The sequence below is a fragment of the Halichoeres trimaculatus genome, unplaced genomic scaffold, assembly GCF_033239565.1.
Source record: "Halichoeres trimaculatus isolate MK-OKI-2021-1 unplaced genomic scaffold, fHalTri1.1 fHalTri1_scaffold_20, whole genome shotgun sequence".
Lineage (NCBI taxonomy): Eukaryota > Metazoa > Chordata > Actinopteri > Labriformes > Labridae > Halichoeres > Halichoeres trimaculatus.
The window spans coordinates 13,542,549-13,560,180 of NW_027437198.1; the positions used below are offsets into that span (position 1 = coordinate 13,542,549).

Consider the following 17,632-nt stretch of genomic DNA (forward strand, 5'->3'; position numbering starts at 1 on the left):
AGGTAAACAATGAGTGTCTAATTAGCAGAGTCTGCTCCAGCAGCCTTCAGTCCTCCCTGTAGGTTAGAGTCCACATGTCAAACTTCTTCATTTGCAACACACTCGATATAAAACATTTGTGTTGATGAATCTGTTTCTAAGTTTGCATCCTGTTCCTGCTGATAGGAATCTTTTGATCTATGAGCCAATTTCATGCCAGGTTTACACGTATGTTTACCTGTACGTGGGTTCACTGGACATTCTGCAAAAATGCACAAAGAGGAGTCATACAAAATGAGTTGTGCTTCAAAAGATTTCACACACTGCAAAAACTGAAATCTTATCAAGTGTTTTTGTCTTATTTTCAATAGAAAATTCCTTTTTAGACGCAATATGAGCCAAATTCACATGATCCATTCAGAAAAATGTCTTGTTTAAAGATATTTACGGACAAAAATGAGGTCTGAATTGCTCGTAACCAGTAAAAAAATCTGCCAATGGAACAAGAGAAAAGTTACTTGTATTGAGACATTGTTCTAGTCTCAAGGAAATTTTCAAGCAATTTTTTTCTTGTTCCATTGGCAGATTTTTTTACTGGTTACAAGCAATTCAAACCTCATTTTTGTACTCTGATAACTTGAAACAAGACATTTTCCTGGATTGATAAATTGAAAGTGGCTCATATCGAGTATAATAAGACATTTTTTACTTAAAAAAAAAAAAAAAAAAACACTTGATAAGATTTCAGTTTTTTGCAGTGTAGCAAACGCAGTAGGAGAAGAGTAACCTGTGTTACAGGATCTTTAAAAAAAAGACATAAGTCCAGGATTTGTGCAGAAAACAAAGTGAAATGTGAGCTATCATGCTGATTTGTTTGCAAACTAATGGTAGTGCAAGCATCCTAAGTGGCTCGAATGGAGAGCCAAACCTGAATCAAAGTGCTGTTGCAGGTATTTCTGAGTTCATTCACATGCAGACACTTTACCAAAGTAGAATCAACAAGGGTGATGCACATTTACACTCACTGCACAGCGCTTTGACATCAGATCTCAGAACTCTCAGAGAGGATCAGTCAGAATCTAAGGGTAGTAAATGGCATGAAATATGTTTTCTACACAGTCGGGCACTAACTATGAGAGCCAAACGTGACTTCTTTGTGAACAGGGACATGACTCACACAATCAGACCTACACCCCAAATATTCAAGACCTGATAAGGACTCTGATCCACTGACTCAACCACAACCCTGACTGAGACTGTCTGCCCTCCTGGACCCTGAATCAATGGACAGGAGAGAGTCTTCCTCCCAGACTGACAGAGACTTCAGACCTGAATCCACAGACTTTTCCCCTGCAGCTGTTTTGTGACTTCAACTATTTTAATGTTCTCTCTACAGGTTAGAGCCATCAGTCTGTGAGGTCTAAACTAGTTTTTCTCCTCTAATTGCTGAGCTTCAGAGGAGTTTTTCTGGTGTTATTTATGGTTTCTCCTCAGCAGCTGTCCTCGCCTAAACTCTGAGCTTTAAAATCAAACCACCTCGTAAATGTTCAGATGCAGAGACTCTGTATGTCAGCCTGATGTAAGTCTCTGCCCTTTGCTCCAGTTTTCTGAGGACAGGGCTCTTAAAACCTGTGTCTGATTCTGTGAAGGAGAACTTTTAGGAGCATTAGGCACGGTCAGACTCTGACATTTGCAGCTCAAGTTTATGTCAGAGCGCCGCCGCAGGAATCCGACCACAGCGAGCGTGGAGACAAATGAGCAAATGTTGTGATGTGCTGTTATGTCTTTATGATGTCAGATATCTGATAAAAGAGGCTCCCTCTCTCTAATCTAACCCATGTGGTCTGCTCCTCAGGCCAAGGCTTTGACTCAGTGGAAACATTCACGACCGTGTCGCTGATCAGCAGAAGTGAAACAATGAGGGTGAGTCAGACCCCAAGAACGAGGGAGAGAGAAAGAGAGCAGCTTTCTTCTTCCGTTTCAAACAGTCCCAAGGTTTGAGTGTCTCTCCCCTGAGAACATGACGAAGAACTTAATCATGCATTTATTTTAGGAAACTCTGCTACTACAGCGCCCTGACACAGAGCAATACAGAAACTACACCCAGTCTGCTAACAACCATTTTAACAGCGGACACCATCTTTCTGCTTCACAGACTGATTTCGTTTTAATAAAGCAGGGACTTCCAGCCAGCAGAAGTAATGTGTAAGTGTTAAAACCTGCAGTTCCCAGAGTGTCCACTAGAGGCTGTCTGTAAAAACAGCAGAAACCACATACACAGCCATTCAAAAAAGCCGATCTTTACAGCAGAAATAAACATGTTTACAGCCTGTTTCAAAACAGGATTTCAGTCTAAACAGATCATTTCAGTATCAGCACATTGTGAGGATGCCTCCCTGGGGATGTGTTTCAGGCATGTCCATCTGGGAGGAGACACCAGGTAGACCAAGGACACGATGGAGAGATTATGGGGCTGTTTACATGACAACGGTTTTAGGCTGAAACGCAGAAGTTTTGTTGCGTTTCAGCCTCGCGTTTACACTGAACCGCGTTTCAGCCGACCTAAAACGCAAACTTTTGAAAACGGCGTCCAGAGTGGGATTTTTCTGAAACACTGCAGACACCGCTGCTGTGTAAACAGTAAGCTGGCATTTTCAGTGGAAACAATGACGTCACACTCTGCTTTGCGAGAGCGCATATAACAGGACAGCAGTACCGTTGTTACGATCGCCATGAACTACAGTGGCGTGCTTGTGCTGCTGAATCTGCTGACTGTTTTTACTCAAAATTAGCATCTGTTGCTCCACTTTTGCACTTAGTATTCCACGATACACCAGATGACCTGGAAATGCCTCGATGTCCCCCCAGAGGAACTGGCGAAAGTGACTGAGACAGAAGCTATTGGTCTCCGCTGACGAAATTGCTGCCCCAGCGACTCGGACCAGGATAAGCAGTGGAATATAGTTGGATGGAAGTTTTCTAACTTGACCAACAGTGGGCACTCTGTAGCTGTTAGCGAGGAGGCTAATGGCCTCAACTGCAACTTTTTTCTTCATTTCAGCTTAACTAGAGTCAGGTTGAATTCAGAATTTCCAACATGGCAGCAGAAAGAGATGAATACTATGTCTGTGTTTCATATTGACTGCTGTTTTAATTGACATGTTTTCATGTTCTTTTTCTTTAATTTAGCACAAAACTCTCTGAGCTATTCCTCCCATATAAAACATGCTACACTAACAACAAAGGATCCTCGATACCCCTGCACTTTCCCAACCAGTAGGTGGCAATACCTGGTCCAACATTAAAAACAGAGAAGAAGCACAAGTACACAACAAGCCAAAAATACTGTTGTGGATGTTTTGGGGTTTCTTTAACTTCAACATGTTCTGCTTTTATTCAGAGAGGATAGGGCAGTGGAAAGAGCAAGACACAGGCTGAGAAAGGGGAGGGACACGTGGGTAAGAAGCTGCAGCCAGGACTCAAGCCTGAGTTGATTGGGCGATCTAACCACAAGGCCACACCAGCACCCTGTGTGAAAGGTTTCATCTGCAGAGATACAGCAGACAGGAGGAAATGTGTCCTCAAGTTTTACATACCCAGCTTTGAAGTCACAGGAAATGTCGTCATCATGTTAAGAAGAAGAGCATCTACAGCAAGCAACCAGAGAGTGACAACTACATCCTCAGCGTGGATGTTTCCAGCCGATTCAAAGGATATCATGGTTGATATTCACAAAGCACAATCTCCAAGTAAGAGTCACCTGAAACATCATCATGTGAAGATGAACTGAAGAAATACAAAGCAGCAGGAGCCGCAGACAGCGTCAGCATCAAAAGAACAGTGAGAGGTGTAGAGCAGATTTGAGAGCTGCAGAAAGTTTCTCACAGTCAACCCAAAGATAAAGAACTGCTGATTAAATTCACTGAGCTCTGGCTCTTTATTATCCTTCTCTCTCCAAAGGGTCAGAGCTTATCTGTGTTTCTCTCTGTTTAAAAAAGAGATTTAATGTCTGCATCTTTCCATCTTTCACACTACATCTGAGTCCCCCTCACCCTCAGGTGTGCAAAAACTTAACTTTTTATGACACAAATGTGAAGAAATATTAGTAATCAGGAGCTGATTATAGTTTAGATTCAGTATCAGCTCACAACCAACCCATCTCCACGTCTCTCCATCCTCCTCCCTTCCTCCCTCCATTCTCACTCCCTCTCAGTCACAGGCTCAGACTTGCTCTCTGCCTCCAGCTCTGTAACAAAAGCGGGAAAAGATCAGGAAGAAACATAACAGCACTGCCTCCTCTGTGCATGTGTGTGTGTGTGTGTGTGTGTGTGTGTGTGTTTGTGTGTGTGTGTGTGTGTGGTGGGCACGCCTGACTGTTTTGTTTATACATCTACAACAGCAACAGTGTGATTGTGAGTCTGTGGGTCTGTCTCCATGGCAGCCAGCGTGGACTCAGTGTTTTGGGAGTTCCTCCTAAGAACAGGAGTGAGTCACCGCCATCAGCTGAGTGACAGAGACGCGAGGATTCAAACAGAGCAAGAGAAAATGAGTCGACTGCCCACAGAAGCTGTTGAAATAGTGACAAATAAGTTTTAAAGAGAGGAGGGGAAGGAGGAGGAGGGTAAAGGAGGAAGAGATTATGTGATCCAGTAAGCCAGAGGCTTGTCTGGGTGTGGTCTTGGAAAAGAGGGCTGGGTCAAAGTGGGCGGATGGGTTGTTTCTAAAGTTTGTGCATTTAGACTCTGAGTCTGAAATTAGCGTCCTGAAGAGCGGGAGGAATTAGACGTGAAGAGTCGTACAGCCGTCACTAAGTAAGTCACACTTTATTTGTCTTTTCTTAAACTTTTTTTAGCCCTCACTTTTCTCTGCAGCTGCTTTTAAATATCTTCAGATTGATGTTTGAATTAAAGCACTGCAGGTCTGATTCCTATTTTCTTTGTTTATTAGATTTAAAAAGTTAAATTTGAGGAGCAGTGTGAGAAATCTTCATGTAAATGCTGCTCTGCTTTAAAACTGTCCAGGTGAGGCATCCTCTGACATGTGAAGCTGCCGTCGACCAAACAAACTCTTATATATGTTAGATTAATCTTCAAAGAGGCAGAGGACTCTCTTCTTATTAATTTTCCTCCCTCCTAAACCGCAGCCACATGTTTAACTGAGCGTAATGGAAACTATTCCACATCCAGCAGCATCAGCTGACACGTTGTGTTTGCAGATGCTTTTGGAGGAGCAAGAATGTCACAAGTGTGTTTTATATTAAACAAACTGCTGAGCAGACGCATTTCTTCACCAGCCCAGAAGTTCCTCATTAAAGAGTCACAAAGACTTCAAACTAAGCTAAAACTCAACCCTGCTTTTGATTTTGAGAAGAAAAGCTTGAATGTGGCAGGAAATGTTGTTCAGGTTGCGTGTGAATATAGGGAGCTGGCAGGCATGCAACTGCGTGTGATAGCGTGTGTGTGTGTGTGTGTGTGTGCGTGGACCCAGCCCTTGACCACTCCTTTGCCGTGAAGGGAACCAGCACATTCCAGATGTTCCTCTGCCTCTGTTCACACCCAGAGCAGCCTTCTGTGAACATCAGTCAGAGCGGAAACCTTTAAAAAAAGAAAATATCTGATTGAGAGGAGGGCGGAGCCACACTTAAAGGCACCACAGAAGAAGAATAACGCAGAAAGTAGAGAAAAAAAAAAAGAAAAGAAAAGAGTGATTTTGTGCGTCCTGTGTTAGAAAAAAGTCCCTGTGAGTGATTTCAGGTGTGTGAGCTGAACTAAAGCTGCTAATCTCTACAGTTATTTTAAGGAGTGGCGCCTTTTGTCAGACAAGCCCAAACTCATCTACCCGCCGACTTTCCCCTCCTTTGCTCTCTCTCTCTCTTTGTGTGTCCTCAGTGTGTGTGTGTGTGTTCAGTGTGTGAGCTGATCCCTGTCTTCACACAAACACCTCTCTGTGTGTTCCTCTGATTCGTGACTGGAACTTTATCTGTGGGTCTATTTGCAGTTGGTTCACAGAGTAACTCAAAGTAATTAGAAGTGGTGAGGCCGCGCCCTGAGAGTGTGCCAGGTTTCAGCCTCACTCTGTGTATGTTTCAGTGTGTGTGTGTCAGAGCTGTCAGTACATTCACAGCACTTTTTTATTTTCCCCTAAAAACAGCAGGAAGCGTAAGCCTTTGTTTCATTTTTTCATCTCGTTATGTGTGTGTGTATGTGTGTGTGTGTGTGTGTGAGAGAGTACCTGCTTTATGAGCCTGCGTTCTCCTCACTCTGCATAATAAAGGCTGGAAAGTGGTGTAACAAGTTTTCTCTGTGTCTCTGCAGCTCAGTCATCATGCTGATCCTCCTCGCTGCCATCTTTGCCGTTCACATCATTGGCATCATCCTCCTCCTAGTGGCCACCATCGACAATGTAAGAAATGGAAACTAGCAAGAAGGCACAGAATGAGAAGCTTTTAAACTTAAACTTGTCACAAATTTAACAAAGTCATAAATTTAGTCCCGCAAATTTACAAAACAACCCTTTACCTTTCCTACTTCTGCATTCAACACATTCTTTTTATGATTAAATACCTGCTTTAGCTGCGTTAGCATCACAAACAGTAAAAGGGCATTTGCAGTCCTAGCACAGGGCAACAACGTCCTGCTTTTATTCTGAAAACTGTAGATATCATTAAAAAAAAACATGAACATAAAAAATAGGATCAAAAACACGACTACCAATCAGCTTTTATCCTATTTAAAACAATTTTTAGTGTCTTGAAGCTAAAACCTAGCAGAAGGCTAACAGACGTGGCTAACTCATAAATCAGAGTCTGGAGCTGTTGAATGCTGAAACATTTGTCAGATAAAGTATCAACCGTTTGGTCTTCTTACCTCTGCACAGATTGACTGTCATGCAGAGCCTCCTAAGGAACTTCACTGTAAACATAATCCCTGTCAAAGCGTAAAAATGACAGTTATCAGGAGTTATGACCGTCTCCTGTGCGTCATCACGTCAGGCCGTTTCCTCGACGGTGGTCTTCGCTCACTCTCACATATTTCACATTTCTCTCTGACACACGACGTCCTCACCCTGTGTCACCGGGTGTGAAGAAACAGGCGGAGGTTGAGCTCATGTGAATATGTGACATTCCTGCCTGACGCTGCACACCTGAGCCAGACGGCAGGAATGTAGCGGTGACAGGCGGATGTGCATTCCTGCCTCAGATCATCGTTTCTGTTACCTGCAGCCCCTAGGCCCCTCCCCCTGTGTTTAAATACCTGCAGGACACAGACTGAACGCTCACTGCAGCTGAGTTTACACACGTTCTTACCATTCCTTTACAGCACTGATTCATTTAACCGCCCTTTACTTTGGCAAATAATACAACTTTAAAATAAAATCTGAAAATTAATGACACTGAAACACAAAAATCAAGCAAAAATGGCCCAGAGTGATGCTTAAATTCAGAAAAGTGTTTAATATTTGAAGTTGTAGCATGACCTTAAATGCATCATTTTGTCTCTCCTCAGGCCTGGTGGATGACCGAGACCATCTCCACTGATGTGTGGGGCCGGTGGGTGGAGGTGAATGGAGTGTGGAACCTGACAGATCTGCCCTCACACTACCCAGAGGGTAAGACAGACGGGGATGTGTGCATGCTATAAGGCTGTTCTTCTGCTCATGATGTTACGTTTATTTACCTGTCTATCATACAGTTGGTATAAAGCTGTTTGTGGGGTTTATGAGCTAAACATTATAATGACAAAGTTAACAAGTGGAAGCGAAATGAGCAAAATTCATAAAACCTGTTTGAACCGATGACAGGAGACATTTATGGTTAAGATCCTCCTTCAACCTGCTGGAGATCCAATCATAGGTTAGGGGTTTGGATCTTAAATATCAGGGGGCTATGCCACCCCTGAACACACCCCTGGATCTAGACACAGCCACGCTGCAAAGAAACAGTGTGTGAATCCTTGAATTTTCCTAAAGAGGCTTCAGATCTAAATGGGACACCCATCAAAGAGTTTAACACTCTGAAACTGTAACTCACCTGCTCCATCGAGGCTGTGAGTATCACCTAGGATGAGATATTATTGTCCCTCTTTTCACCCTACATCCAAGCCCCACATCCTTTTAACAATAAAGCAGAGATATTTAAAAAAAACAACAACAACTAAACAATCCACCACTAAAACTTGAGGAATTTAAATTTCGGTGCTAGAAATAGCTCTTCAGATGTGCAGCTTTCATACTAACCTCTTCTTTGTATCTAAACACCATTGAAGATGGAGAAGGTGTCATTAAGACGTATTTTTTACAGCCTTCTTTATAACATATGTCTTGATTTATAATCCATCATTTAATCAGATATTCTTTAAGCCTGATTATAAAACCTTTCATATCTCATAGAGCTGATCCTGTTAGCATTACCCAAACACACGGTGCCATGAAAAAGAGATTAAAAAAGAATCCCGAAGCTTTGTCATTTGATAAGTTAAATTTTTGGATTATCAGGATTGAAAGTCAAAGCTTTGTGTGGCTGAGAAATGTAGATTTAAGATGTTCAAACCAGATCTTTCTGAAAGCAGTGTGTGTCCTGGGTGTGTCAGTTTGACATCTGAAAACCTTTCCCGTTACCCTCTCTCTGGTGCCCCCTGCAGATTACCTCCAGGCAGTGCAGGCCAGCTCCATCCTGGCGTGTATATTCTCCATCCTCGGCATCTTCGTGTTCGTGGCTCAGCTTTTCACCCTGGAGAAAGGGAAGAGATTCACCATCTCTGGCATCTTCCAGTTCCTTGCCTGTGAGTTGATTATTTCTTAACCTTCTGGGTTCCTCTCTCCTCGCCTTTGTTGTTCCCTCTCTTCACCTCCTCACCTCCTCATCTCTTCCTCCCTCAGGCCTCTGCATCATGATTGCAGCCTCCATCTACACAGACAGATTCCACTTAGACGAGAAGTTTGGCTGGTACGGTCACTGCTACATCCTGGCGTGGATTTCCTTCGCCCTCACGTTCATCTCCTCCATCACTTACTTTGTGCTACGTAAGAAGACTGCGTGAGATGGACTCTAGACTTCCCTCCACACGGCCTAAAACCTTCAGCTGGATCTACTCCCTCAGCTGAATCAGTTTCTTTCTGTCAGGATGATCAGATTCGAGCTGCTGGGGTAAATCCAGCTGCACATTAGAGACCTGTCCATCCTCTCAAATACTCTGAAGTGTTGGATGGAGTCTGCCCTGTGAGTGTGAGCGGGCTCCATCCATCACTGAAGTATTTGAGTGAATCTCAGCCCTAAGTTTGGGTCTAAGTGTCTCGAGGTCATCTCAGGATTTAGAATATTCTGGATTAAGATGTTTTTAAAGTCCTCAAGTTACTTTGCTTCAAATGAACAGGTTGAAGAGTAAAATCTGTGGTCTAATTTTTCTTGTATGCACATTTATATATGGATATGAGTGTTGGATAAAAAGGGGCGAGTTTATGTTTTTAGTTATTGTTTTTGTTAATATTTTATTTGGACTTCATCCACTTTTTCTCATTAATCTGCTCTGGATTTACTTCATGTGTGCCACAAATTAAACCAAGTTTAACTCACTTTAAAGTCTTCAGACATGACCTGAAGTTACCCTCGCTGTGTGTTCTCTAACAATAAGCCGCTGCAGTTATAACACTGTAAATGAAACAGAAGAAGTTAAGGAGTGTTTGGGAATCCAGGAAATAAGAATTAAATGATTAAAAAGCAAAACACAAACTGGTTATCAAACCCTCAAAGAAACCTGAGTTAAACACATTATGTTACAGGTCACATGACTTATATCTTAAAGATCCCGTCTGCGTTAGAATCAGCTGTTTGTGACAGGAAGGCATCTGCCTTGACTCTAAACCCGAGAACTAAAGTGTAAATATGTTTGTTTCCCATAATGCTTTGTGTCTGATGCTGTTTTATTTTTGTTATTCCTCATTATCACAGACAATGATTTTTACAACATTAAAACTTGATTTTCAACCATTTCTCTTGAGTTGGTCTCTCATTTGATAAACACACTGGAGCTGTTTCACTCTGGGTGCTTATGATGCTAAGCTAAAGGTGGGAATGAGGCTGTCAGCTGATTGTTTCTATGGTGATGAAATGTGCTGGATGATGGAGGGAAGGAGGGATAATAATCAGGAGAACTGTGAGGACTTTAAGATGCTGTGAGGAAAACCTTTTTGGTGTCGGTAACAGTGACACCTGTGGTCAAAATCAGTAGTGTTTTGACTTCTTTTAAAATCCTGGAGTATGAACAGGCAAATACACTTCCCAGCCAAAAAAATAAGTTGCTACCAAAAAAAGGTCACACTCTACTATTTCATTGGAAAGCCTTCTGCAATGTCACAAGATATGTTTCCATCCAGTGTTGCTTTAAATTTTCATCAAGATCTTCATTGATAATGGTAGAGTCTGACCGCTCCACAAAGCCTTTTCCAGCACATCCCAAAGATTCTCAATGGGGTTAAGGTCTGGACTCTATGGTGGCCAATCCATGTGTGAAAATGATGCCTCATGCTCCCTGAACCACTCTTTCACAATTTGAGTCCTATGACTCCTGGTATTGTCATCTTGGAAAATGGCCGTGCCATCAGGGAAGAAAAACTCCACTGATGGAATAACCTGGTCATTCAGTTTCTTCAGGTAGTCATCTGACCTCATTCTTTGAGCACAGACTGTTGCTGAACCTAGACCTGACCAACTGCAGCAACCCCAGATCATAGCACTGCCCCCACAGGCTTGGACAGTAGGCGCTAGGCATGATGGGTGATCACTTCATCGGCCTCTCTTCTTACTCTGATGGTCCATTGCTCTGGATCAGGGTCAGTCTGGACTCATCAGACCACATGACCTTCTTCCATTGCTCCAGAGTCCAAAATAAATCTTGTGACATTGCAGAAGCTTATGGAAACAATGTCACTGCAAATGTGTGCTGCAATCGAAGCTAAAGGGGATCCAACAAAATATTCGAGTGTGTGACTTTTTTTTGGTGGTGACTTTTTTTTGGCCGTGTAGTGTATATAAAAGTGAAATGGTCTTAGTGGTAGGTGAGGAGGTCAACATCTGATGATCTGAGGTGGTGAGAGGGGGAGAAGGTTGTCAGGTATGGGATGAGGTCTGGACTTGGACAGAAAATTTCTGGAGGTTCTGCCTCTCTCGTCTTGGATCATGACCTATGAGCTGTAGAGATAAGCAGACAGTAAGATCATTACTCCATAATTCTGTCTTTAAAATGTGTCTGTGCTACTTCCAGATTATAAAACAATGTTCCAGACATCCATCACATGAAAATTTACATCTTTATTAGCACTGAGTGATGACCTCAGGAGCCGTTCCTTGGTCATAAGTCCAGATAGAGTCAAAGACTGAGTCAGAGCGGGCTGAAGACGTACTCCTGCCCACAGCGCTCCTCCTCGTGTCCTGGCAGAGCCATGTGGACAGAGACAGATGGTCTGAGCGACGGAGAAGGGAGGGAGAGCCTGTGGTGGTACGGGGAGGTAGGAGCAGGGTGGGAGAGAGGAGGAGGGAAGGAGTCCGAGTGCATGAGCCTCGGGGGAGCGGGCGGTGACGCTGTCGCTGGGGGCTCGTAATACGGAGACAGGTGGGAAATGGCGTTGTCTGGGTTAGCTGGGGTGTAATATGGAGGGAGGAGCCCCACAAAGTTGAAGCTGCATGGGTTCAGACTGGAGTAGTGACGTGGTCCCACCATCAGGACCTTCTTGGTGTAGTTGTTGAGGGTGGAGACGCCGGCAGACATGCAGACAGTGAAGGCGAGCCAGGCCACGCTGTGACAGACGAACAAAAGAAGAAGAAATATCACCTCAGGCCTCCATGTTGGAAATAGATAACAAATAAATAATATGTTACCACAGGTTTCAAGTTACAAAGTAAAAATACTTTACCTTACTTAGGTAGAAGTTTGGGGTATCTATACTTTACCTGAGTAATTACTTTTTAGCCGACTTTTAACTTCTACCACACACATTTTCAGGCAAATATCTGTACTTTCTACTCCGCACACTTTAAAAGTAATCCTGGGACACTTGTTTTATTCCAGCTTGTTATTCCTCAAAAAGACATACTGTTACTCGTTACGCTAACGTGGAGAAATTTAGTTGATGCATAATCTAAGATATGAAATAAAAAGAGTTTTTGATTTGGTGTTCTCTACCTCTGCATCGTTCTGCACCCGCCTCCCTCAGACAACATTCAGCCCCTGAACACAAACACCTCAAAGTCGACCCAGAGTGTAGACAGGTGTGAGTCTGTGTGCTGGATGCTTTGTACAGTTTTACTCAGATCCAGTTGTTTGTGCTTTCAGTGAACACTGTGTTGATAACACTCACTAAAAAGCCCAGGAGTAGCCGTAGCTGTGAGGTTTAAAGTCCTCTGGTCCCATCGATGCAGTGGTCTGAAACACCTGCATGTACATCATGTGACCCACCATCCCCACCAGACCTGAGGAGACAGAAGGAGCACTTAAACCAGGACCCTGTGACAGGTTTTAGTCATCAAGGGCAGACTTCTCTGTGGTTACAGGCTAATATTCTGCTATAGATACTCGGGGAGACTCTCAGCTGATAGGTGGCGCCAACAGCTGGGCTGTAAACTGGTTTATTTGTTGATTTCTTCAGTAAAAGCTTGATCATTATCACTTTGTTTCCAGCATCAAAGAGAAAACATGCAGAACAAAACCAGCTGGACTCCAAATCCAAACCAGAGTACCCTCAAAGTATTGAATCCTTTAACAGAGATGGTTTAGACTTGGCTGCTCTGTACCTCCAAGGACGGTGAAGACGGCGGCAAAGGCGTTGAGCAGCTGACCCCAGCGCTGCGTGGAGGGACACCAGGCTCGGATACAGAGCTGAAGAGACAGCAGCACGCAGCTGATGAAGAGCAGGCCGACGTACATGAGCTCCATGGACAGAGAGAGCCACATCATAGCTGCAGAGGGAGGAGCACAAACACGAGATGTTTTAAAGACAGGGAGAGGAAAGAGTCCATGGCGACAGCAAAGAGGAAACAATGACCATTTACCTTTTTCAGATCCTGGAGTTAGAGTGTAAAAGCCTCGACACTTCTCCTCTGAAACCAGAAGAAAACAGTGTGTTATCTTCACTTTTGTGCTTCTGTGCTGATTAATATCCTAATATTGAGTCTGATGGATGGACTCTTTACTGAGCACAAACACATCCTTCCTAATCCAGCCTCAGTGTTGATAACCAGATTGGTTTAACAGTTTAAATAACATGTTTACACGTCCTGAAGTAACCTGACAAGAGATTATCAGATTTATTTTGAGAATCTGGACAGATTGAGCCGACGGAGAAACACACTACAATGAAAAAAAGACTTTATCAGGATGTTATTCTTTATTTTAGATCATAACTAAATAATCAAAACACTCTTTATTGACCAGATTGTGTTTTCCTTCACAGTTCATGATGCTCATTTAAGAAAAGGAGAGGAATCTGGAAAACAACCTGCAGCCTGTTAAGCCTGTGTGTGTGTGTGTTTATATGACAGCTGCAGTCATCTGCGCTCCGTATTTAGCTCCAAATTAGAGTCTAAAAGCTTAGCACACCGAGATTTAGGATGTAAAAGAGACAAAACAGAAAGAAAGTGGAAAACATTTCCACACTGTGAGGCCGATACAGAGAAATGACAGCAGAACGAGAAAAACAGCTGGACTGAAGTTATCCAACATGTTTTCAGTCTGAAAAGCTCAAGAATAAATGCTTCCATTGATAGTTTACAGTCAGTATCACAGAGGATTTCATTAGTGATATGTGGGGATCAGATTGTGTGTGTGTGTGTGTGTGTGTGTGAGAGACAGACAGACGGAGTCCTGCTGTATCTGTGGTAGTGGAGTGAAGGACAATAAAATCAGGTCACAGCAGGAGAGGAAATCCAAGGTGACAATACAAACCCAAGCCTGAGGTGTTTATTTCGACCTGTATATATAGCATATGTGTCTGTTTGTGTGTGTGTGTGTGTGTGTGTGTGTGTGTGTGTGTGTGTGTGTGTGTGTGTGTGTGTGTGTGTGTGTGTGTGTGTGTGTGTGTGTGTGTGTGTGTGTGTGTGTGTGTGTGTGTGTTAGGCCCAAAGAGGATTACCATCAGTGTGTTTTCCGCTGGCAGAGATTTAGACTGCAGCAGCATGACTCAATTATGGATTAGAAACCAGAGAGAGAAAGGTTAATAGGATTCACAAACACAGCCGCGTTTCTGCGTCTGCAGCTGATCTCTGACTGACTGACGCTCAAGAAGGACTCTGATTGGTTCAGAAACACATTACACCTAACAAACCTGAGCATGTTCAGTTGAATTTTGCTGGAATCACAAAGTTTAAAGTCAGAGGGAAGACAGAACCAACTTGTTGATGTGTGGAAGAATTTCTGGATGCAGCAGGTAGTCGTAGCTGTTGACTCTGACACCTGAAACAGAAACTTTCTGATTAGCTTTCTCACCCCAGGCGTCTGTGTAGATGTTCTCTTCACATGTGATGAACAGGCCCGTGTGGAAAGTGGGGAACACAAAGCGGTCATCCCCAGTCTCCCAGGAGAACTGGATGCTGGAGGAGTTGGAGTGACCGGGAACGGGGATGCAGTTGCTGTGTTTGGTGGGGGAACAGAGAGGCTTTGGCACCTTCTGTTTCCCCACACACCAGTAGGAGGACATGAGGGCCACGCCGCCCAGGAGGAGGGACACACCAGTCTGGATGAGGGACAGGGGAGGGGAACGCATCTGCTTCAGGAACGCCATGATAGGGGGTTGGAGAAATCTCAGGCTGAGGAGGAGAAGAGAAAATATATTAATACAGCTTCCACAGACCCAGCATCTGACCCCTCTGTTTCTGCAAGTCTGCACAGGTGGCCCCCTAAACCTAAACCTAAACCTAAACCTAAATCAGACCAGAACAGAGAACTTTTAGCTGAGAAAGACAGAAATAACAGAAGACAGATAATCCTCTTATCATCTGAATATAGTCAGGAGTTCATGTGTGAGACGAGGTGGTTTTGACAGGATTTAGCTCAATTCAAAACTTGATCAACACGATACATTACCAGCTGAAAACAAAAACATTTGACTGATACTCCTCATTCTGATTCTCAAATTCTTATTAGATAAAAACAACCAATATACAGTAAGCCACTTATTGACAAGCCTTCACTTTTAGAGACATTAGGGGGCGTTATGTGATTCTTCTTATTTCATGCAGAGAAGAAAAGTAACAAAGCAGGGGTGGCCAACCACAAAAAAGCGTGGTCTTACAAACACACTTCCTCTCACACATATACAAAATGACATAAAATGATTAAAATTTCTGTTTTTACGGCGGAATAGACAATGTTCCATCTATCTATCTATCTATCTATCTATCTATCTATCTATCTATCTATCTATCTATCTATCTATCTATCTATCTATCTATCTATCTATCTATCTATCTATCTATCTATCTATCTATGACGGAACGATTGATAGGAGCGCATGTATAGAAAAGAAACTGAAACTTAAGTATCAGTCTCATCACCCAAGTATTGATTAGTACTGATCCCAACGCTTGCAACAATTTATCAGTTTTATGAGTGGATTGAAGAGCCGCACACTGAAAGGCAAAGAGCCACATAAGGCTCGCGAGCCACAGGTTGGCCACCCCCTTAACAGAGCCACAAAAAGCTTGATCGAGTGAAAACGGTGTCACAGATGTGGATGTTCCTCACTTTTAGAGGAGGAGGAGGAGGGTTGGTATAGTGATGGTGGATGCTTGTTGAAATATGTAGTTTGCATTTCTGTTGGTGTCACAGTAACTTCTATGACATTTCTACCATCATTTGGTAGAAATCATTTTAAATGTCATAACCACGTATTGCACTGTAAGGGTCAGCTGAGAAACAGTGGTCACAGTGAAGACCTGTTGAAGTAATTCTAAGTAGCCCGAGCTGCAGATAGCATTAACAATTAAAAAAAAACACTAAGAGTTGTGAGGTTGATTTGAGAGCCGCAGAAAGTTTCTCTCAAAAAGCTAAATGATAAAATCTGAGAGTTTCCAGCTCTTGATGATTCTTTCTTTTTCATGTAGCAGACTGAGGATTTCAGCAGCTAACTGTGAATCTGGAACAGTATCCTGAGTCTCTGCTGCTCTGCAGATAAATCCCAAAGATTCCCAGAGTTTTGTTCCCAGGAAACATCATCCTATGGTTTCACTGATTCTAGATCTTTGCAGAAAAGGTGTGAATAAAAGCTGCAGAATTCAGCGTATGGTTTAGAAGCTCACAAAGAGCTGTTTCATAAGCAGATTAAACTCCTGACAGGAGCTTTAAATTCAAATCTGTTTGCATTTGTACATGAACAATAAAGAAAAACATGTTACCTCTGCGTAAACCAGAGTGAATCAGATCTCAACGCCGAAGTTTGAATGAGTATCTGAAGTGTTTCACTGTCTTTAAACACACCTTCTCTCCTCTGCCGCTAAAAATATCAGCAGTGTTGTTAGTTTCCAGGGAGAAGAAGCTCTGAGATGATGTGTGAGGCATTTGAAAGAAAAGGTAAGGAGGAGGGGAGGTATTTACACAACTAATCATGTTTAAGGAGTAAAAAAAAGGTGAGAGGACAATCAGGACTGGAATAATAAGTGGATGAAAAAAACAGATCAGACTGTCACCATGTTAAAACCTTAAATCACATACAAAGATAAGAGATACAAAAAGATACAGAAATAAAAAGATACAGAAAGATAAAGAAAGAAAGAAAGAAAGAAAGAAAGAAAGAAAGAAAGAAAGAAAGAAAGAAAGAAAGAAAGAAAGAAAGAAAGAAAGAAAGAAAGAAAGAAAGAAAAATACCTCAGCAGACACTCTGAAATATGTCCTCAGGTTCCTCATCCAGCTGAAGAGAAGGGGGACAGAAACATCCTGTGCTCCTCTGCTGGACTGTGGCCGTCACACTGACCTCTGCAAGCAGTCAGTCTGTATGATCCACACCCACACAGTCCACACGGTCCACACAGTCCACTCATTTAATCCATCTGATTAAATCCAAATCAGACATCTCTTCACCATCTGTTTTCATTTTCATTCCTAGACTCATTTCCATCCACAACATCCACCTCTCATCGTTTCTCCTGACCCCCCGTCCTCTGCCTCATTACAACACGAGCAGAAAATGTTTCAGAGAGCAAACCAACATGACCTTGAAGTGTCAGATTCATACCACTACACGGACCAAACAGCTTCACAGAGACGCATCTGTACAGTAGATTTCAGCTCGGAGCGGCGAGTTCACCAGGAGGAGCTCTCAGGGTGACCGGCCTGCGGTCCTGAGCCGGCACCTGTGATAAACACAACAAAGAGGAGACCCTGAACTGTGGGGCCACTGAAATTCTCTCTCAAGATCTGACTTTAAACTCCAGAAACTGCTCTCTCTGTTCACAAATGTTTACAGAGAAGAGCTGAGGACACAGGATGGGAAACATGCTGGCATCAGATTTGAATGAGCAGACTGACAGAAACACAGAAAGTAGAGAGCACACATCACAAACTGAGAAGAGAGGATGGAGAAAAAAATAAAAGAGGAAGCTCAGGAGTGTGTGTGTGACAGAGAGAGCCTGTAAATGTGAGGACACAGAGGAGAGAGTTTTTTGCACTGA

General features: G+C 43.0%; 2 protein-coding genes across 2 annotated transcripts; one reads left to right on the forward strand and one right to left on the reverse strand.

Moving 5' to 3' along the window:
- The first annotated feature begins 4,322 nt into the window (after nt 1-4,322).
- LOC141810166 (epithelial membrane protein 1) lies at nt 4,323-9,619 on the forward strand. The gene is made up of 5 exons (XM_074697539.1): nt 4,323-4,790; nt 6,294-6,381; nt 7,485-7,587; nt 8,619-8,759; nt 8,857-9,619. Exons 2-5 carry the CDS (start codon nt 6,304-6,306, stop codon nt 9,015-9,017), a joined length of 483 nt encoding a protein of 160 aa, XP_074553640.1. The 5' UTR covers nt 4,323-4,790; nt 6,294-6,303; the 3' UTR covers nt 9,018-9,619.
- Nucleotides 9,620-9,955: 336 nt separating this feature from the next.
- Nucleotides 9,956-17,545, reverse strand: gsg1 (germ cell associated 1). Its single transcript, XM_074697538.1, has 6 exons — nt 16,830-17,545; nt 14,454-14,773; nt 13,022-13,069; nt 12,764-12,928; nt 12,331-12,442; nt 9,956-11,769 (listed from the first exon to the last, which is right to left on the reverse strand). Exons 2-6 carry the CDS (start codon nt 14,746-14,748, stop codon nt 11,355-11,357), a joined length of 1,035 nt encoding a protein of 344 aa, XP_074553639.1. The 5' UTR covers nt 14,749-14,773; nt 16,830-17,545; the 3' UTR covers nt 9,956-11,354.
- Between the last annotated feature and the right edge of the window lie 87 nt (nt 17,546-17,632).